At 44.3% G+C, this 22,528-nt stretch overlaps 1 protein-coding gene across 5 annotated transcripts in view; it reads right to left on the bottom strand.

Moving 5' to 3' along the window:
• LOC115157183 (arf-GAP with GTPase, ANK repeat and PH domain-containing protein 3) overlaps positions 1 to 22,528 on the bottom strand; it is a 218,919-nt gene that overhangs the window by 24,517 nt on the left and 171,874 nt on the right. For 4 of the 5 annotated variants that reach the window (XM_029705219.1, XM_029705215.1, XM_029705216.1 and 1 more), the window contains exon 13: positions 19,263 to 19,424. In XM_029705219.1, coding sequence (XP_029561079.1) covers positions 19,263 to 19,424 — 162 coding nt within the window. Of the gene's footprint in view, positions 1 to 19,098; positions 19,425 to 22,528 lie in introns of those variants that run through there. The other variant, XM_029705218.1, reaches the window with a different exon arrangement.

Raw genomic sequence — 22,528 nt, 5'->3', positions numbered from 1 at the left:
GGGGAACGGTGGACCAGATTAGCACCACTGGGGTTTGGGCTGAGTCCAGCTGAGCTGTCTACGGAAGGCAGAACCAGGGAGGGACACATCTATTCTGCCTCACACTACCTCTCTCTTGAAAGATTGATTCATCGACCGCCTCTGCAAGGCCTAAAGGTGTGAGTGTGTATGGTGTGTGTGTGTGCACATGTGTGTGCATCATCATGGACATTGATGGACAGCTAAGAGTACTTGGACGATACAGTATATTGTAGACGGTGGTGGTTGGTGTGGCATGCCATCCAAGGTATTTTTGGTATGTATGATAGTATGTACAGTATGATGTGTTGTGCGGGTCGCATGCAAAAGGCGGTCAGTTAAAGAAGTGCTCTCCGTTCCTGTGAATTAACCAGCAGTTGGGAAGTGCAGGTCAAGGCGGTGCCATCTGTAAATGTCACAGGCACTGCTTGCTCATTTTACACATCATTAAAGCCATTATTCCTAACCTGTATCAGAGCAATCAGGAGCAGGGCATTACTGAGACACACACGGGCCCCGGGGGAACCGCACCACACCAAATCTCAGAGAGGGAGAGAGGAGAGAATACACGCTCTCCATCTCTCTGACACCAACACACACACAGGCGCGCATAGATAGACACACATGCACGCACAAGAACAACAGGGGCACGCCCGCACACACACACGCACGCACACACACACACACACCCACACCCACCCACCCACAAACTACAACAACCAAACAAACACGCACAAAACCAACACTCGAGCCACAACCTAATAGCAAAACTACACTTAGCGATACGGCAAGTGTAAAAACTGTCAATTACACAATGTATCTGTGGACAGTGTGTAGTGTATAGAGTCGCCCATATGAGAATCTTGTAATTCCTTTTTCTCCAACATGCGGTGGATGGTGTTTGGAAAGCTGAGGAGCGGAGGAGCCATTACCGTAGCTCTTCTGGGCTCCAGGGACAGCTTTGGGAAATGAGACACGGTACAGACCAGGGAGGGAGTCAGTGACAAAACAAAGTATTTAGTTAAACATCCACCATTAGCATAGGGTTGTTAAACCTCCATTTCCTACTCCTCTGCTGGACTCCAGAGGATATTAACCCTTAACATACTGAGGTGGAGGTAGAAATCCGGGACACTCCATTTAGTATGATCCACTATAAACTCAGCAAAAAAAGAAACATCCTCTCACTGTCAACTGCGTTTATTTTCAGCAAACTTAACATGTGTAAATATTTCTATGAACATAACAAGATTCAACAACAGACATAAACTGAACAAGTTCCACAGACATGTGACTAACAGAAATTGAATAATGTGTCCCTGAACAAAGGTGGGTCAAAATCAAAAGTAACAGTCAGTATCTGGTGTGGCCACCAGCTGCATTAAGTACTGCAGTGCATCTCCTCCTCATGGACTGCACCAGATTTGGCAGTTCTTGCTGTGAGATTTTACCCCACTCTTCCACCAAGGCACCTGCAAGTTCCCAGACATTTCTGGGGGTAATGGCCCTAGCCCTCACCCTCCGATCCAACAGGTCCCAGACATGCTCAATGGGATTGAGATCCGGGCTCTTCGCTGACCATGGCAGAACACTGACATTCCTGTCTTGCAGGAAATCACACACAGAACGAGCAGTATGGCTGGTGGCATTGTCATGCTGGAGGGTCATGTCAGGATGAGCCTGCAGGAAGGGTACCACATGAGGGAGGAGGATGTCTTCCATGTAACGCACAGCGTTGAGATTGCCTGCAATGACAATAAGCTCAGTCCGATGATGCTGTGACACACCGCCCTAGACCATGACGGACCCTCCACCTCAAAATCGATCCCGCTCCAGAGTACAGGCCTCGGTGTAACGATCATTCCTTCGACTATAAACGCAAATCCGACCATCACCGCTGGTGAAACAAAACCCTGACTCGTCAGTGAAGAGCCGGTGATGTCTGGTGAGGACCTGTCTTTCAACAGGCCTACAAGTCCTCAGTCCAGCCTCTCTCAGCCTATTGCGCACTGATGGCGCAATATGGAGGGATTGCGCGTCCCTGATGCAACTCGGGCAGTTGCTGTTGCCATCCTGTACCTGTTCCGTAGGTGTGATTTTCGGACGTACCAATCCTGTGCAGGTGTTGTTACACGTGCTCTGCCACTGCGAAAACGATCAGCTGTCCGTCCTGTCTCCCTGTCGCTCTGTCTTAGGCATCTCACAGTACGGACATTGCAATTTATTTCCCTGGCCACATCTGCAGTCCTCATGCCTCCTTGCAGCATGCCTAAGGCACGTTCACGCAGATGAGCAGGGACCTCTTTAGTGTCCTAAGTTTTTATAACTGTGACCTTAACTGCCTACCGTCTGTAAGCTGTTAGTGTCTTAACGACCGTTCTACAGGTGTATGTTCATTAATTGTTTATGGTTAATTGAACAAGCATGGGAAACAGTGTTTAAACCCTTTACAATGAAGATCTGTGAAGTTATTTGGATTTTTACGAATTATCTTTGAAAGACAGGGTCCTGAAAAAGGGATATTTCTTTTTTTGCTGAGATTATATACAAAAATATGTGCACACCCCTTCAAATTAGTGGATTCGGGCATTTCAGCCACATCCGTTGCTGACAGGTGTATAAAATCGAGCACACAGCCATGCAATCTCCATAAACAAACAATATTAGTCACATGCGCCAAATACAACAGGTATTTCACCTTACAGTGAAATGCTTACTTACGAGCCCCTAACCAACAACGCAGATTAAACAAATAAGAATAAGAAATAAAAGTAACATGTAATTAAAGAGCAGCAGTAAAATAACAACAGCGAGACTATATACAGGGGGGTACCGGTACAGAGTCAATGTGCGAAGGCACTGGAAAGTTGAGGTAATATGTACATGTAGGTAGAGTTATTAAAGTGACTATTTACTGATGATAACAAGAGAGTAGCAGCAGTGTAAAAGAGGGGGAAGGGGGGGCAATGCAAATTGTCTGGGTAGCCATTTGATTAGGTGTTCAGGCTTGGGGGAAGAAATTGTTTAGAAGCCTCTAGTCTTGGCACACCGGTACCGATTGAAGTGCGGTAGCAGAGAGAGCAGTCTATGACTAGGGTGGCTGGAGACTTTGTCAATTTTTAGGGCTTTCCTCTGACACTGCCTAGTATAGAGGTCCTGGATGGCAGGAAGCTTGGCCCCAGTGATGTACTGGGCCATTCGCACTACCCTCTGTAGTGCCTTGCAGTCGGAGCCGAGCAGTTGCCATACCAAGCGGTGATGCAACCGGTCAGGATGCTCTTGATGGTGCAGCTCCAGAACCTTTTGAGGATCTGAGGACCTATGACAAATCTTTTCAGTCTCCTGAGAGGGAATAGGTTTTGTCGTGCCCTCTTCATGACTGTCTTGGTGTGCTTGGACCATGTTAGTTTGTTGGTGATGTGGACACCAAGGAACTTGAAGCTCCCAACCTGCTCCACTGCAGCCCTGTCGATGAGAATGGGGGCGTGCTCGGTCCTCTTTTTCCTGTAGTCCACAATCATCTACTTTGTCTTGATCATGTTGAGGGAGAGGTTGTTGTCCTGGCACCACACTGCTAGGTGTCTGACCTCCTCCCTATAGGCTGTTTCGTCATTGTCTGTGATCAGGCCTACCACTGTTGTATCATCGGCAAACTTAATGATGGTGTTGGAGTTGTGCCTGGCTGTGCAGCGATGAGTGAACAGGGAGTACAGGAGGGGACTGAGGACGCACCCCTGAGGGGCCCTTGTGTTGAGGATCAGCGTGTCAGATGTGTTGTTACCTACCCTTACCACCTGGGGGCGGCCCGTCAGGAAGTCCAGTTGCAGAGGGAGGTGTTTAGTCCCAGGGTCCTTAGCTTATTGATGAGCTTTGAGGGCACTATGGTGTTGAACGCTGAGCTCAAGTCAATGAATAGCATTCTCACATAGGTGTTCCTTTTATCCAGGTGGGAAAAGGCAGTGTAGAGTGCAAAAGAGATTGCATCATCTGTGGATCTGGTGGGGCGGTATTCAAATTCAAGTGGGTCTACAATTTCTGGGATGATGATGTTAATGTGAGCCATGACCAGCCTTTCACAGACGTGAGTGCTACGGGTCGATAGTCATTTAGTTAGGTTACCTGGGTACAGGCTCTATGGTGGTCTACTTAAAACATGTTGGAATTACAGGCTCAGACAGGGAGAGGTTGAAAATGTGAGAGAAGACAGTTGCCAGTTGGTCAACACATGCTCGGAGTACATGTTGGTTCGTCGGAGGGCACAGCGCGATTTCTTATAAGCTGCCGGGTTAGAGTCTCACTCCTTGAAAGCTGAAGCTCTAGCCTTTAGCTCAGTGCGGATGTTGCCTGTAATCCATGGCTTCTGGTTGGGGTATGTGCGTACGGTCACTGTGGGGACGACGTCATCGATGCACTTATTGATAAAGCCAATGACTGATGTGTTTTACTCCTCAATGCCATTGGAGGAATCCCAGAACATATTCCAGACTGTGCTAGCAAAACAGTCCTGTAACTTAGCTTCTGCTTTTTTATTGATCTAGTCACTGGTTTTCCCTGCTTTAATTTTTGCTTGTAAGCAGGAATCAGGAGGATAGAATTTTGGTCAGATTTGCCAAATGGAGGGCAAAGGAGAGCTTTGTATGCGTCTCTGTGTGTGGAGTAAAGGTGGTCCAGAGTTTTTTTCCCTCTGGTTGCATATTTAACATGCTGATAGAAATTTGGTAAAACGGATTTAAGTTTCCCTGCATTAAAGTCCAGGTGAGCGTTTTCTTGTTTGCTTATGGCGGAATACAGCTCATTCAATGCTGTCTTAGTGCCAGCCTCTGTCTGTGGTGGTATGTAAACAGCTACGAAATATACAGATGAAAATTCTCTAGGTCGATAGTGTGGTCTACAGCTTATCATGAGATACTCTACCTCAGGCGAGCAATAGCTCGAGACTTCCTTAGATATCATGCAGCAGCTGTTATTTACAAAAATACATAGTCCACTGCCCCTTGTCTTACCAGATGCCGCTGTTCTATCCTGCCAGTACAGCGTATAACCAGCCAGCTGTATGTTGATAGTGTCGTCACTCAGCCACAACTCTATGAAGTATAAAATATATTACAGTTTTGAATGTCCCATTGGTAGTATAATCTTGCGCGTAGGTCATCGATTTTATTCTCCAAAGATTGTATGTTTGCTAGCAGAATGGAAGGAAGTGGGGGTTTATTCGATCACCTACGAATTCTCAGAAGGCAGCCCGCCCTCCAGCCCCTTTTTCTCTGCCTCCTCTTCACGCAAACCACGGGGATCTGGGCTTGTTCCCGAGAAAGCAGTATATTGTCCATGTCGGGCCCGTCAGACTAATTAAAGGAAAAAAAGGATTCTGCCAGTCCATGGTGAGTAATTGCAGTCCTGATGTCCAGAAGTTATTTTCGGTCATAAGAGACAGTAGCAGCAACATTATGTACAAAATATATAAACAAATAAGTTATAAACAACGCAAATAAACAAACAAAAAAACACAATGGGTTGGGGACACACGCAAAACGTCTGCCTTCATGGAAATGGGTTTCCATGGCTGAGTAGCCGCATACAAGCCTAAAATCACCATGTCCAATACTAAGCGTTGGCTGGAGTGTTGTAAAGCTCACCCCCAGTGGACTCTGGAGCAGTGGAAACGCGTTCTCTGGAGTGATGAATCACGCTTCACCATCTGGGATTGGCAGATGGAAGAAGAACGCTACCTGCCCAAATGCATAGTGCCAACTGTAAATTTTGGTGGATGAGGAATAATGGTCTGTAGCTGTTTTTCATGGTTCGGGCTAAGCCCCTTAGTTCCAGTAAAGCTATAGCATACAATTACATTCTAGACGACTTTGTGCTTCCAACTTCCGGCGCCGACAGAGATGGCCGCCTTGCTTCGCGTTCCTAGGAAACTATGCAGTATTTTGTTTTTTTATGTGTTATTTCTTACATTGTTACCCCAGGTAATCTTAGGTTTTATTACATACAGTCTGGAGGAACTATTGGATATAAGAGCAACGTCATCAACTCACCAACATTACGACCAGAAATACGACTTTCCCGAAGCGGATCCTCTGTTTGGCCTACCACCCAGGACAATGGATCGGATCCCAGCCGGCGACCCAAAACAACGACGCCGTTGAAGAAGGGGCTGGTCAGGCTCCGTAGACGGGCACATCACGCACCGCTCCCGAGCATACTACTCGCCAATGTCCAGTCTCTTGACAACAAGGTAGACAAAATCCGAGCAAGGGTAGCATTCCAGAGAGACATCCGAGACTGTAACGTTCTTTGTTTCACGGAAACATGGCTCACTCGAGACACGCTATCTGAGTCGGTACAGCCAGCTGGTTTCTTCACGCATCGCGCCGACAGAAACGAGCATCTCTCTGGTAAGAAGAAGGGCGGGGGTGTATGCCTTATGATTAACGAGACGTGGTGTGATCATAACAATATACAGGAACTCAAGTCCTTTTGTTCACCTGACTTAGAATTCCTCACTATCAAATGCCGACCGCATTATCTACGAAGAGAATTCTCTTCGATCATAAGCACAGTCGTGTATATCCCCCCCAAGCAGACACATCGATGGCCCTGAAATAACTTCATTGGACTCTATGTAAACTGGAAACCATATATCCTGAGGCTGCATTTATTGTAGCCGGGGATTTTAACAAGGCTAATCTGAAAACAAGGCTCCCCATTTCCATCAGCATAGCAATTGTGCTACCGGGGTAGCAAAACCCTAGACCACTGTTATTCTAACTTCCGCGACGCATTTAAGGCCCTCCCCTGCCCTCCCTTCGGATAAGTTGACCACGACTCCATTTTGTTGCTTCCAGCCTATAGACAGAAACTAAAACAGGACGCTCCCGCCCTCAGGTCTGTTCAACGCTGGTCCGACCAATCGGATTCCACGCTTCAAGATTGCTTCGATCACGTGGACTGGGATATGTTCCGCATTGCGTCGAACAACAACATTGACGAATACGCTGATTCGGTGTGCGAGTTCATTAACAAGCGCATCGGTGATGTTGTACCCACAGCGTCAATTAAAACATTCCCCAACCAGAAACCGTGGATTGATGGCAGCATTCACGCAAAACAGTACGCGCGAACCACTGCTTTTAATCAGGGCAAGCTGACCGGAAACATGATCGAATACAAACAGTGTAGCTATTCCCTCCGCAAGGCAATCAAACAAGCTAAGCATCAGTACAGAGACAAAGTGGAGTCGCAATTCAACGGCTCAGACACGAGAGGTATGTGGCAGGGTCTACAGTCAATTACGGACTACAAAAGAAAAACCAGCCCCGTCGCGGATCCCGATGCCTTGCTCCCAGACAGACTAAACAACTTTTTTGCTGGCTTTGAGGACAATACAGTGCCACTGACACGGCCCGCTACCAAAACCTGCGGGCTCTCCTTCACTGCAGCCAACGTGAGTAAAACATTTAATCGTGTTAACCCTCGCAAGGCTGCAGGCCCAGACGGCATCCCTGGCCGTGTCATCAAAGCATGCGCAGACCAGCTGGCTGGTGTGTTTACAGACATATTCAATCAATCCTTATCCCAGTCTGCTGTCCCCACATGCTTCAAGAGGGCCACCATTGTTCCTGTTCCCAAGAAAGCTAAGGTAACTGTGCTAAATGACTACCGCCCTGTAGCACTCACTTCCGTCATCATGAAGTGCTTTGAGAGACTAGTCAAGGACCATATCACCTCCACCCTACCTGACACCCTAGACCCACTCCAATTTGCTTACCGCCACAATAGGTCCACAGACGACGCAATCGCCATCACACTGCACACTGCCCTAACCCATCTGGACAAGAGGAATACCTATGTAAGAATGCTGTTCAGCGATTACAGCTCAGCATTTAACACCCAGCGCCTCTTCAACCTCAGGAGGCTGAATAAATTCGGCTTGTCACCAAAAACACTCACAAACGTTTACAGATGCACAATCGAGAGCATGCTGTCGGGCTGTATCAAAGCCTGGTACGGCAGCTGCTCCGCTCATACCCGGAAGGCTCTCCAGAGGGTAGTGAGGTCTGCACAACGCATCACCAGGTGCAAACTACCTGCCCTCCAGAACACCTACACCATCCGATGTCACAGGAAGGCCAAAAGGATCATCAAGGACAACAACCACCCGAGCCACTGCCTGTTCACCCCACTATCATCCAGAAGACGAGGTCAGTACAGGTGCATCAAAGCAGGGACCGAGAGACAGAAGCTGTTTTTCAATCTCAAGGCCATCAGACTGTTAAACAGCCATCACTAACATTGAGTGGCTGCTGCCAACATACTGACTCAACTCCACCCACTTTAATAATGGAAAAATTTATGTAATCAATTTATCACTAGCCACTTTATATTATATAATGTTTACTTACCCTACATTACTCATCTCTTATGTATATACTGTACGCTATACCATCTACTGCATCTTGCCATCTGATGTAATTAAATGTATCACTAGCCACTTTAAACAATGCCACTTTATGTAATGTTCTCATACCCTACATTGCTCATCTCATATGTATATACTGTACTCTTTACCATCTACTGCATCTTGCCTATGCCGTTCGGCCATCACTCTTTATATATTTTTATGTACATATTCGTATTCATTCCTTTACACTTGTGTGTATAAGGTAGTTGTTGTGAAATTGTTAGGTTATATTACTTGTTAGATATTACTGCATGGTCAGAACTAGAAGCACAAGCATTTCGCTACACTTGCATTAACACCTGCTAACCATGTGTATGTGACAAATCAATTTGATTTGATCTTTGTGGCAACAGTTTGAGGAAGGCTCTTTCCTATTTCAGAATGACAATGCCCCTGTGCACAAAGCGAGGTCCATACAGAAATGGTTTGTTGAGATCGGTGTGGAATAACTTGACTGGCCTGCACAAAGCCCTGACCTCAACCCCTTTGAACACCTTTGGGATGAATTGGACTAATCGCCCAACATCAGTGCCCAACTTCACTAATGCTAAGTCCCTGCAGCAATGTTCCAACATCTAGTGGAAAGCCTTCCCAGATGAGTGGAGGCTGTTATAGCAGCAAAGGGGGAACCAACACCATATTAGTGCCCATGATTTTGGAATGAGATGTTCGGTGAACAGGTATCCACAAACTTTTGGTCATGTAGTGTATGTTACATTCCGTATGGTATGTATTAATATCTGGATGTCCATCGGTTACTGGCCCAACGCTCCAACCACTAGGCTACCTATTACATTAGAAGTGCCCATCCAAGAATGCTCAAGGTCATTGTCCACAGATAAAATGATGTAAAATCACGCTATATCTGCAGTAGCTTTGATTGGACTGATCATGTCAACATCATACTTTCAAAATCTTAGTTAGCAAGCTAGCAGTCATCATCGGGCTCCCGAGTGGCGCAGCGGTCTAAGGCCCTGCATCTCAGTGTAAGAGGCATCACTATAGTACCTGGTTCGAATCCAGGCTGTATCACATCTGGGTATGATTGGGAGTCCCATAGTGTGGCACACAATTGGCCCAGCGTCGACCCGGTTTTGGCCGGAGTAGGCCGTCATTGTAAATCAGAATTTGTTCTTAACTGACTTGACTAGTTAAATTAAATTGAAATCATGAATCAAGTTGACAATCTACTGGCAAATCCTTTTCAAATTAAGAGAAATTATAGATGAAACGTATTGGTGCTCATCGGCCATTGGACATTACACATAAATATTACACAACAAGTTGGAAATCGCAAATTCAACAATGAGTGGTTTGGATGGAATCCTGCTATTCAGTGGAGTGGATGTGTGGTCCAAGTCTGGGTTTAAGGGTCTCTTTTCCAAGCTTATATGGATAAACATTCAATATTGGCCATGCTGTCAATCCAGCATGACTTCTGCTGCACTCAAAACAACTGGAAACTCAGAACTGGGAAATCTCTGGGAACACAGAGAAAAATGAGCTCTGACTGGGAAAATATGTTTTGAACGATCATCCAACTGGGAATTCCAAGTTGGGAACTCGGGCCTCTTTCTTGAGCTCCAACCTGAAGATCACTGACGTCTTGATTCAACCTTGTTTTTTTCAGAGTTCCCAGTTGTTTTGAAAGCACCATAAATGCAGAGAATGCCAGACTTTGATGACAAAATTTGCCCAGGAATGACCACCACGCCACATTCCTGTTTAAGTGAGCACAGCACAACAAGGTGAGTCCGAAAATGTATTGTATGTTGCTGCAGAAATTATTTAATATGCAAGGGAGATATGTATACTGTAGCTAAGAAAGTAATACTAAGTGTATGTTGTTTAGTAAGCTGTTAGTAGCCCATGTGCCTCACCCTATTAATTTGGTCCCTTATCCCCTCAGAATTTAGCCTTCGTTGTCTGCTTATATGCCCCCTTAATTTATCCTACGGTTCTGACTTGGCGTATAGGGAGAATACTGTAAGAATGGCCCATGTTCTGACTTCTGTCGCTGTACATTTCAAAAGTGCTGAAAAAATTGTTATATTAACTATGTCCGTCCTAGCTCGCTCATTAATGTCTTAATCGAAATTACGGATTGCCTCTTATCCGCTCGTCGTCCCCTTATGCCATAGCTGGTACATCTCAATTGTCAGTAGAAACCACATTTGTTTAAGCAAGTCAGCCATATAAGCTTTTTTAAAAGGCAGTAAATGTGGCTGAATCAACTGTTTTCGCTGGCAGACAAGGCTCCGCTGAGGTGTAACAGTGGTAAGGTGTTGGGACTCTGCTGTTGAGACAGCTTTATGTAGGCCCTAACAGTTTGTGGGCACCGTTTGTCACCGCTATAGTCCAATTAATGTATTGTTTAGTGTTGTGTACTTACGAGAATATTGATATTTTAGAAGAAAAAAAATCATAGGCTTATTTTAACAATGAAAAGGCATTGTCTCAAATTAATATGATGATCTATGTGACATTGCTACACACAGATATACCATTCCATTTAAAATTCATAATTTAATACAACAAACTCTTGAATGTTTTTATGATGTGCGTCCCATAAAAAAAAGACATAACATAGGCGGCAGGTAGCCTAGTGATTAGTGCGTTGGACCAGTAACCAAAAGGTTGCTAGATCGAATTCCCGAGCTGACAAGGTAAAAATATGTTGTTCTGCCCCTGAACAAGGTAGTTAACCCACTGTTCCTAGGCTGTCATTGTAAATAAGAATTTGATCTTAACTGACTTGCCTAGTTAAATAAAGGTAAAACATTTTTTTTGTAATATAGCCTACACAGGTTTCATGCGTGTAGCTTGTTGTTGTTGACACTAGCAGTTAAGAGCGTTGGGCCAGTAACCGAATGGTAGCTGGATCAAATCCCCGAGCCGACAAGGTGGACAAATTTGCCATCCTGCCCTTGAGCAAGGCAGTTAACCCCCAACAACAACTGGGTGCTGATGACGTGGGTGTCGATTAAGGCAGCCCCCCGCACCTCTCTGATTCAGATCGGTTGGGTTAAATGCGGAAGACACATTTTGGTTAAATGCATTCAGTTGTGCAACTGACTAGGTATCTCCCTTCCCCACTACAGTCAGAGGCTCCATGTGTAGCAGCAAGGTAAAGTGGGAGATCTCTAATCAATGATCAATGTAAATTGGAATTAAAATGATGGGATTAAGTTAACTAAATGAGAAGGAGTAGGCTACAATGAGCAACCAACAGGCATGCTGTTGTTCAATCTGAATGGAGTTGCTGTAGACAAGGATGGGGAGCGCAGCAAAATAGCCTCAACTAGCCTAGCTAGCTAACTAACATCTGGCTATTTTAGCTTCTTTACATTGATTTGATGCAGTAAAGACAGGCGCTGTCAGATGGGATGATAGATAACCTACAGCAGGGATCATCAACTAGATTCAGCTGTGGGGCAATTTTTTCTTGAGTGGATGGTCGTGGACCCGGAACATAATAAAATAAAATATTAGATTGCAAATTGACTGCAAGAAGACCAAACAGATATAATATTTGACAAAAATATAATCATTTCAAACCTTGATTTCATTTGGGGACATTGCCCTGCATAGGGTGCTGTCTTTCGGATGGGACGTTAAAATGGGTGTCCTGACTCTGTGCGGTCATTCAAATTCCCATGGCACTTGTTGTAAGAGTAGGGGTGCTCACCCCGGTGTCATTGCTAGAGTTGCAAGAAAAAGTTTGTGAACCCTTTGGAATTACCTGGATTTCTGCATTGATTACTCATAAAATGTAGTCTGATCTTCATCTAAGTCACAATAATAGACAAACACAATATGACTAAACTAATAACACACAAACAGTTGTACTTTTCACATTTTTATTGAAGACATTGAGTAATCATTCACAGTGCAGGCTGGAAAAAGTAAGTGAACCTCTGTGTTAATGACTATTTGGAGTCAGGTGTTTCAAGGAGATGAGATTGGAGGGTTGCACAGGTGCCCTGCCCTTTAAATAAAGGCACACAAAGCCTGGTTACTGACAAATCTGTTCTTCTCCAGAAAGATTGGTTAGTGTGAACCATGCCTCGATCCCAACAACTTTCACAGGACCTTAGAAGACGCATTATAGAGATGCACGGAGCTGGAAAAGGTTACAAAAGCATTGCTAAAGACCTTGGTGTTCATCAATCCACGGTAAGACAAATTGTCTACAAATGGAGAAGATTCAGGACTGTTGCTACTCTACCTAGGAGTGGGCGTCCTGTGAAGATCACTCCAAGAGCACAAAGGACAATTCTAAAATAGGTGAGAAAGAACCCAAGGGTATTAGCAAAAGACCTCCAGAAAACAACAAAAGTCTGTGTTCATGTGTCCACTATCAGAAAAACACTGAACAACAATGGTGTTCATGGATGGACACCACGAAGGAAACCCCTGCTGTCTAAAACATACATTGCGGCACGTCTCAAGTTTGCCCAAGACTACCTGGATGTTCCACAATGCTTTTGGGAAAATGTGCTGTGGACAGATGAGACAAAAGTTTTACTTTTTGGGAAAAATGCACATCACTGTTTGGAGGAAAAAGGGCACTGCACACCAACACCAAAACCTCATCCCAACTGTGAAGCATGGTGGAGGGAGCATCATGGTTTGTGGCTGCTTTGCTGCTTTAATTAATTACTTAATTATTAGACAAAATAATTTCTGTCTAATAATTTAATAATAACAAGATCAAATGTCCTCATCTATAAAACTGTGAAGGATCTGAACCACCACTCTTCTTCTCTCCTCATTTCTTCCCCCTCTTTCGCTCTCCATCCCTTCATCTCTGCCCATCTGTTGCCTCTTCCCACTGAATACGCTAAACCCCACATATCAAACAATGAGCATTTGATACACTTTCCTTCTTTAAAAGAGAAATACATTAATGAAGCCTGACAGTCTGTAGTAATCAGAAGGGCCTCCCCCAGAACACAACACTTTATCGGCCATCAATTTTCCAGTGGGTTTTAAAGGCGGGTGGCATGCGGGTGGTGTGCGAGCAGCTCGTACCAAGAGCCCCAATGCCGGGCCGCTGCTGAGAAACACATTAAGAGGCTGTCAGTTGTGTCGCCATGCATCCTGCATCATTCTTTAAGCACATGAGAAGTTCATTACACTGCACACGGCTCTGGCAGTGCAATGGGATATTAGGGGCTGTATCTGTTGTGCACTTCCTCTGAGGAAAGCGTATAGTGGACACGCAGTCGACATGGTGGAAAGCATTCACTCTGCATGTCCTGCCTCTACTATATGCCACTGGAACTGTTCTCGACTAACAAAGGAAGTTAAAGTGACTTTCAATCAATAGTCAGACTGCTAAATTGACTTCCCTGACTAAAATGGCCCAAAATAAACATTTTACATTTTAGTCATTTAGCAGTGAGTGCATATATTTTTATATTTGTTCATAAAACCACACCTTCTTCAGGTACTGTATTTTTGTGTGCAAATTCTGTGTTAACATTGCCAGCCTGTCTCTTTTCTCTTCAACTAAAGGTTTGTATAAATCCCCCTAGTCTATTGATGCACCAGTGCGTCAATCTACAGTGGGGGAAAAAAGTATTTGATCCCCTGCTGATTTTGTACGTTTCTCCACTTACAAAGAAATGATCAGTCTATAATTTTAATGATAGGTTCATTTGAACAGTGAGAGACAGAATAACAACAAAAAAATCCAGAAAAACGCATGTCAAAAATGTTATGAAATGATTTGCATTTTAATGAGGGAAATAAGTATTTGACCCCTCTGCAAAACATGACTTAGTACTTGGTGGCAAAACCCTTGTTGGCAATCACAGAGGTCAGACGTTTCTTGTAGTTGGCCACCAGGTTTGCACACATCTCAGGAGGGATTTTGTCCCACTGCTCTTTGCAGATCTTCTCCAAGTCATTAAGGTTTCGAGGCTGACGTTTGGCAACTCGAACCTTTAGCTCCCTCCACAGATTTTCTATGGGATTAAGGTCTGGAGACTGGCTAGGCCACTCCAGGACCTTAATGTGCTTCTTCTTGAGCCACTCCTTTGTTGCCTTGGCCGTGTGTTTTGGGTCATTGTCATGCTGGAATACCCATCCACAACCCATTTTCAATGCCCTGGCTGAGGGAAGGATGTTCTCATCCAAGATTTGACGGTACATGGCCCCGTCCATCGTCCCTTTGATGCGGTGAAGTTGTCCTGTCCCCTTAGCAGAAAAACACCCCCAAAGCATAATGTTTCCACCTCCATGTTTGACGGGGTCATAGGCAGCATTCCTCCTCCTCCAAGCACTGCGAGTTGAGTTGATGCCAAAGAGCTCCATTTTGGTCTCATCTGACCACAACACTTTCACCAGTTGTCCTTTGAATCATTCAGATGTTCATTGGCAAACTTCAGACGGGCATGTATATGTATTCTTGAGCAGGGGGACCTTGCGGGCGCTGCAGGATTTCAGTCCTTCACGGCGTAGTGTGTTACCAATTGTTTTCTTGGTGACTATGGTCCCAGCTGCCTTGAGATCATTGACAAGATCCTCCCGTGTAGTTCTGGGCTGATTCCTCACCGTTCTCATGATCATCGCAACCCCACGAGGTGAGATCTTGTATGGAGCCCCAGGCTGAGGGATATTGACAGTTCTTTTGTGTTTCTTCCATTTGCGAATAATCGCACCAAATGTTGTCACCTTCTCACCAAGCTGCTTGGTGATGGTCTTGTAGCCCATTCCAGCCTTGTGTAGGTCTACAATCTTGTCCCTGACATCCTTGGAGAGCTCTTTGGTCTTGGCCATGATGGAGAGTTTGGAATCTGATTGATTGATTGCTTCTGTGGACACGGGTAACAAGCTGCGGTTAGGAGCACTGCCTTTAAGAGTTTGCTCCTAATCTCAGCTCGTTACCTGTATAAAAGACACCTGGGAGCCAGAAATCTTTCTGAGAGGGGGTCAAATACTTATTTCCCTCATTAAAATGCAAATCAATTTATAACATTTTTGTCATGCGTTTTTCTGGATATTTTTGTTGTAATTCTGTCTCTCACTGTTCAAATAAACCTACCATTAAAATTATAGACTGATCCTTTCTTTATCAGTGGGCAAACGTACAAAAACAGCAGGGGATCAAATAATCCCCCCCCCCACTGTAAGTAACATAATAAAAAAATCCCCATCAAAAGCCTCCACATCCGCTATGCCACCCTTCCTCATCTGCGGTGGAAAGTGGCCGAGCTACAGCGGTGTTTGTCAGACCATGAGACATCCCCAAAATCGGTCTTCATACAAAAACATCTGTAGCGTCCGAACGAACATGATGGTGGTGTCCGTTTTGCTCTACGTCCCCCACAAGTGTCACGGGACTCGTCTGAAGGTAACTGGTCCCAGTTAAAACATTTTATGGAAGTATGGAGGTAGTATTGTGCCTACCCCCAAAAAGGGTTAAATATGTGTACAAAAAAAGATTTACCTGAGCATTCTTATATCTCCTAGATATAGGACAATCACTTCAAAAACATATTCCTTATGATTTATTTTTTGACAGTATTTTTTGCAATTTATGAATCTATTCAATTCATTTATATGGGCTATGGTAGTAAAGGCCAAATTCAAATTTTATCAAACCATTTTTATATATTTTTTTGATACCTAAAGTGGTCCTACAATTCAAAATCAAATAGCTAAATTATACATGACCATCTTAAAACAATGCCACATGTCAGCTTAGACATAAGCGGCTTAGACTCTTAAGCAATAAACAGGAATTAGGAATGGAATTAGGACGCATGGTATGTAGGGAGCAAAATATTTTCCTGACCATATGATCTGCCCAGGAAAAACTCTTGACCCAAGTTGAAGTCTATAACTAGGATCCAGAGGTTTTCCTGGGTAGGTCATGTGGTCAGGAATACTTCCCTGGCCCTACTAATTTATAAACATAACTGCCTGGCTAAGATATCTCCTTGGCTACAGACAAGACTTCACAGTAGCAACAGTTTCTCAAGACCCCTTTACACAACCTGTTCTTCCCATATTGACTAAAACGATTGATCACCTTAAAAAGCTCACACTCCTTTGATTTATGACGCATCACAACAACTAAAACTCAATTTCGGCCTGCATTCCAGGGCTCTGATTGCCCAGTAAATGAGATAAACTGATAGCAATTTATTCAAGGATCCAACCTCTCCCTCTCTCCCTCTCCCCTTCTTTCAAGAGACACAACCTGCACCCAACACTTGAGTGATTCCGATATTTAAGCAATATGTCTGTATTCCGGAAGCGTTCAGTAGAACAGACAATCTGAAGCTAATAGAAAATCTCAGAAGAGAGGTAATATATATATATATATATATATATATATATATATATATATATATATATATATATATATATATATATATACATATACACATACACACACACACACTACCGTTCAAAAGTTTGGGGTCACTTAGAAATGTCCTTGTTATTGAAAGAAAAGCAATTTTTTTGTCCATTAAAATAACATCAAATTGATCAGAAATACAATGTAGACATTGCTAATGTTGTAAATGACTATTGTAGCTGGAAATGGCAGATTTTTTATGGAATATCTACATAGGCCTACAGAGGCCCATTATCAGCAGCCGTCACTCCTGTGTTCCAATGGTACGTTGTGTTAGCTAATCCAAGTTTATAATTTTAAAAGGCTAATTGATCATTAGAAACCCTTTTGCAATTATGTTAGCACAGCTGAAAACTGTTGTTCTGATTAAAGAAGCAATAAAACTGGCCTTTTTTAGACTAGTTGAGTATCTAGAACATCAGCATTTGTGGGTTCGATTACAGGCTCAAAATGTCCAGAAATAAAGACCTTTCTTCTGAAACTCGTCAGTCTATTCTTGTTCTGAGAAATGAAGGCTATTCCATGCGAGAAATTGCCAAGAAACTGAAGATCTTGGCAGCCCATTGTTGCTGCCGAGACTGATGGCAGCTCATTCTTGCATAATCAATGCTTGGAGTTTGTCAGAATTTGTGGGTTTTTGTTTGTTCACCCCACACATGAATGGCCTCAGGATGTTTTACTGTTGGCATGACACAGGACTGATGGTAGCGCTCACCTTGTCTTCTCCGGACAAGCTTTTTTCCAGATGCCCCAAACAATTGGAAAGGGGATTCATCAGAGAAAATGACTTTACCCCAGTCCTCAGCAGTCCAATCCCTATACCTTTTGCAGAATATCAGTCTGTCCCTGATGTTTTTCCTGGAGAAAAGTGGCTTCTTTGCTGCCTTTCTTGACACAAGGCCATCTTCCAAATGTCTTCGCCTCACTGTGTGTGCAGATGCACTCACACCTGCCTGCTGCTATTCCTGAGCAAGCTCTGTACTGGTGGTGCCCCGATCCCGCAGCTGAATCAACTTTAGGAGACGGTCCCGGCACTTGCTGGACTTTCTTGGGTGCCCTGAAGCCTTCTTCACAACAATTGAACCACTCTCCTTGAAGTTCTTGATGATCCGATAAATGGTTGATTTAGGTGCAATCTAACTGGTAGCAATATCCTTGCATTTGAAGCCCTTTTTGTGCAAAGCAATGATGACGGCACGTGTTTCCTTGCAGGTAACCATGATTGACAGAGGAAGAACAATAATTCCAAGCACCACCCTCCTTTTGAAGCGTCCAGTCTGTTATTCGAACTCAATCAACATGACAGACTCCAAAACTAGAGCAGAAAGTTAGTCATTTTAATGTGGACATGTGGACAAATTATTGATTTCAAACTATATGGGACAGAACAAAAGGTTGAGAGTGACGTTGAGCTGGGCTAATGTCCACTCATATTTCCCTCAATGCAATGTGGCGGAGGGAATCCACCCAGCCCCCTAATGTTAGCCATCACTCATTCAAGCCCCTAAGACCGTTATTGAAGTGATTCTGACAGTGCTGGTCCATTAAGGTCTAAATTCTTTCTTGGAATGCAAGAGAGAATTAGATTCAGTATAGGGCATTATGGGCAAGCTTACTTGGGAACAAATGAGGGCACAATCATGGTGATGTGAATACGGCTTACATGTTATATACTGTCAAATCAATACTCCTACGGAAAACAGGGGTACGAATTATCCAAGTTGGCCGAAAGAGACCAGATAGAGAAACACAATGAACACACATATCAACAACAACACTTACCACCGGTGCTTGTGATCTATGCTTGAAGCGATGTGGTCAGTGGTCTCATTCAAACTAGAAGGCAGTCTCATTCAAACTAGGAGGTCTGTCAGCGACACCATGGTAAAAGTGTAATGATTCTAAATACTAAGCTTCATTAAGGAGGCGTCGGTGCCAATGCTGTCGATATGCAGCGTATCAATCATGTTGATTGATCATCTCTGGCTCCAGTGACATCAGTTTTATGGCCTTAGAGACAGGAGTCTGTGTTTCACAATGCCATCCAATTAGAGCTGTCCATTCATCATCAGGCACTGAGAATCATTATTAATTGAGCAGAGGGTTGGCTGCCACTCCATTGCTGAGTGGAGAAGAGGAGATCCACAGCTTCTGGAGCTCAGGGCGGTTGGTTCTTCACACTATGACTAGATGGGGAGAATAAGGGAGGCTATACACGGACTTGCACTGGACTCCAGTACGCTAACCAGATTTACTACGTTTGCACTTGTTTTTTTGTTGTTGCAGTTTCAGAATATGTTCCCATTTCAGACTGTTTTAAATGTTTATGTAGTGTTGCAGACTGTTTTGACGAGTTTGCAGAATGAGCGTCTTCTATAACTCCTGTGTTAACTCCTGGCTTACCTTCGTTGCCTGTAGACGGTCCGTCTGGCTTGGTGATGCCTGTGCTCTTTTTCCGTCTGTGTCTCTTGCGGTTGGCGTGAGGTGAGGGGGGAGGCTCCTGCTTGGGACTGGTGGCACTGCCCACCCCAGAGCTGCACGTCAGGGGCTCGGCCATACCGTTGGCTGGAGAAAGAGAGAAACACCGATCAGTAAAAGATATCACGATCAACTGTACTTTTTGACATGCTATGTACAAGATGTTTAATACTGTGTAAACACACACAGAAACATGCTACATTTGCAAATTTCGAAGGGAAAGACAGAAGGATATGAATGAGATATTGACTAGTGATGATGTACCATATTATAAAAAACACCATACAGTGGTAATTCATACCCTGATACCAACAAAATGAATGCAAAGTAATCGCAATTAAAAAGATGCCAACCCAAAACTTAGATACTAGCAGTCCAAAAGTATCTGTACTGCTGTGGCTTTAGAGCAGATGAAGGAAGAACAGACAGGTATGGGGCAGCTCAGCTAACAAATGGTTAGTTAGGTTAGCCCCAGGCCAAGCTCTCTAGACGACTGTCAGTGAGTGACAAGGGGCTAAGAGCCGGCTTTGTTTCTGGTTGCCTAAGTGATTTTATAAATGTGATATTTAACCTGCACCACTGTTGGGCAAAGAGGAGATAGAGGGCTGAAAAGATGGAGGAGTGGGCGCGGGTGGGGGGGTCAACTTGCCATCTTTCTGGTTTCCTGACATTTGACATCACTTTCCCTCTCCCCCTCAGGATGCCATTATGAATCTGGGGGAGAGGAGAGATGGGGGCCAGGAGCCTTGGGGGCCGGCGAGAGGCAGCGAGGGCCAGTCCATGGGCCCCATATTGCTCTCCTTCTGCCACCCCGTGTGGAGAGCAGGCAGCCTCCTCCATTGTCTCCCATCAAAAGTTCACTGTAGTGTGGCAAACTCCATTCATTTTCCTCTCCCTCCGCACCGTCCCAGCCCCAGGCACCAGGAGCGGAGGGCGGTAGAACAAGAAGGAAGGGGGCTCGTATCAGGGATTATTGCCGTTGTCGTTGCACATACTCTAATGCCGCCACTGTCGCTGGCTGTGCCATTAGCCACTAGTGTACAACATCAGTTGTTAGGCCTAATTTGGTCATTACCTAACGGGAGATGGGGCTATGTTGGAGGGAGGAGTGGGATGTGGGATGGGCTCAGCAGGAGGTGGAGGATGCTTAAGTGGAGGAGACTGGAGCTCTTTAAAGGCCCCAGGCAGCCTGGTTGGAGCGTGGGCATAAAAATATAGGAGCCAACACACTATAGGCATACATTCGTTGGGATTCTTTTTGATTTCACTGAGTAAGATACATCAAGAGTCTCACTCAATACAGCCAGTACATCTGTTAATGCGGTATGTATAAACGCTGTTGGATTTATTAGAACAACATTTTAATTTAGATTTTTAAAAGGAACCATACATATTTTGTACACTCGTAGTGGAATGCATATGTTTATCTTATTTCACATGAATAACCAGGTTTTCATCCAACCATTTCATGTGGATGAATTACCTGATGCATAAAAAAAACTAATGACAGGCCTAATTGAAACCTCAAATTTGTCAGTAAAATGTCCTAATGTCGATAAAACAAAATACGCTAGATTGGGTGGATCTTTTTTGGTCTGTAAAATAGATTGTGACAATTCCGGTGGAAATGCATTTATGCGTAAAAATTGACATTATAACCATCATGTCAAAGTAAACTTGGGGTCACGCGATGATATGTTACGTTCTACTACCATCACCACGTGGAAAAACATGCTGAGTTTATAGGCAGATGAAAACTTAACTTATGGTGGTTAAGTGCATGGTGATGAGCTTCAAGCTAATTTCCCCAAAATATCCAGGGTATTATTTAAATGCTTGTGACATGGTGATTGGTGCTTGGCTGCCAATTATCAAATAAAAATGATCTTGCTCTTATCCATATGTCATCATATAATCTACCCTGTCCACTTTATCAGTGATCGGATGTCTAGAGAGCATGCACCAAGATGAGATTGGGCAAGTATGCTATTTATCGCAACAGTTTTTGTGACAAAACTATCGGTAGAGTTGAAAATACGATGGAAACACATTAGCTCGTTTTTTTTATTCAGTACATGGAAACCTAAGCGTAAAAGTGCTTTATGTCCACTACGTCATCACACACAGCTTTTATCAGCAACAAGTCAGTTGGATGGAAACACACCTCTGGTGGTAAAAATGTGCATATGTTTTTTATTCAGATTTTGAATATTCGCATGCAAATCGTTGTCAAAATGGATGCAAACCTAGCTATTAACAGTCAAATGTGGACAAATTTATATAGGACATACAAAAAAAAACTATTGATTACAGAAACCTAATGGACGCCGCAAAATCAATAAGCATATAGTGAATTTGTGATGCTTAGTACTGGCCTAACCTACCAGATCCCCAGTTCCCTCCCTCCCTCCTCTCCTCTCCTCACCGGGTGGTTTTGAATGGCAGCACAGAGGCAGAGCCACACATGTAGCCGTGGCGTCTGTTTCAATTTCCCTACTTCTCCCACAAAAGCCCCCGAGACCAGTCATTAGCTGGGTGCAGACAGCTGGGGGCACAGGGGTCCACAGAGTACCTTCTCCCCTCCCCTCCTCCTTCTACACCCCCTCCCTCTCTACCTCTACCCCACTGTCTGTCCCGCCAGCACAGCTCTGTATGGCAGCTCGGAGTGGAGGAGAAGGGAACAGAGAGGGGTCCTGAACCCTCCAACCTTGTCCCCCTCTTGACGATGACAGGCAGCCTTTGTTTAATGTGGCTTGAGGTGAAAGTGGAGGGCTCCCCTTTGGGGGCCCGTCGTGTCATAAACACTTCTAATTATCAATTTTCTGCCCCTAATGTTGTGGAACATGACCCATGATCCTCTGCTCCGCCTGCACGTAAAACATGGGCTGTATACATTAAGGCACACCATAGCAAGATGTTTTGCAACAGAAAATGAATATGATAGTTTCTTGTTGGACATGTTCAGCTAGTCCCTCCATGTTTCTATCAGTTTGCTTCCGTTTGTTGGCTAATTAATAAGACTTAGGGTGAAGAGAAGACATACTGTACCTTCTTTGTTATTTTTCTGTGGCTCAGACTTGTCATCGCTATTTCCTTTTCTAACACTGACTGAGTAGGTGAAAGATGGTAACTGCCAAAGTGTAAGTGGAATGGACATTGGGAATAAACCAGACTATATCTGTTAAGCTACT

Source organism: Salmo trutta, chromosome 21 (genome assembly GCF_901001165.1).
Source record: "Salmo trutta chromosome 21, fSalTru1.1, whole genome shotgun sequence".
Taxonomy (NCBI): Eukaryota; Metazoa; Chordata; class Actinopteri; order Salmoniformes; family Salmonidae; genus Salmo; species Salmo trutta.
This window is presented reverse-complemented; position numbering and strand designations above follow the sequence as displayed.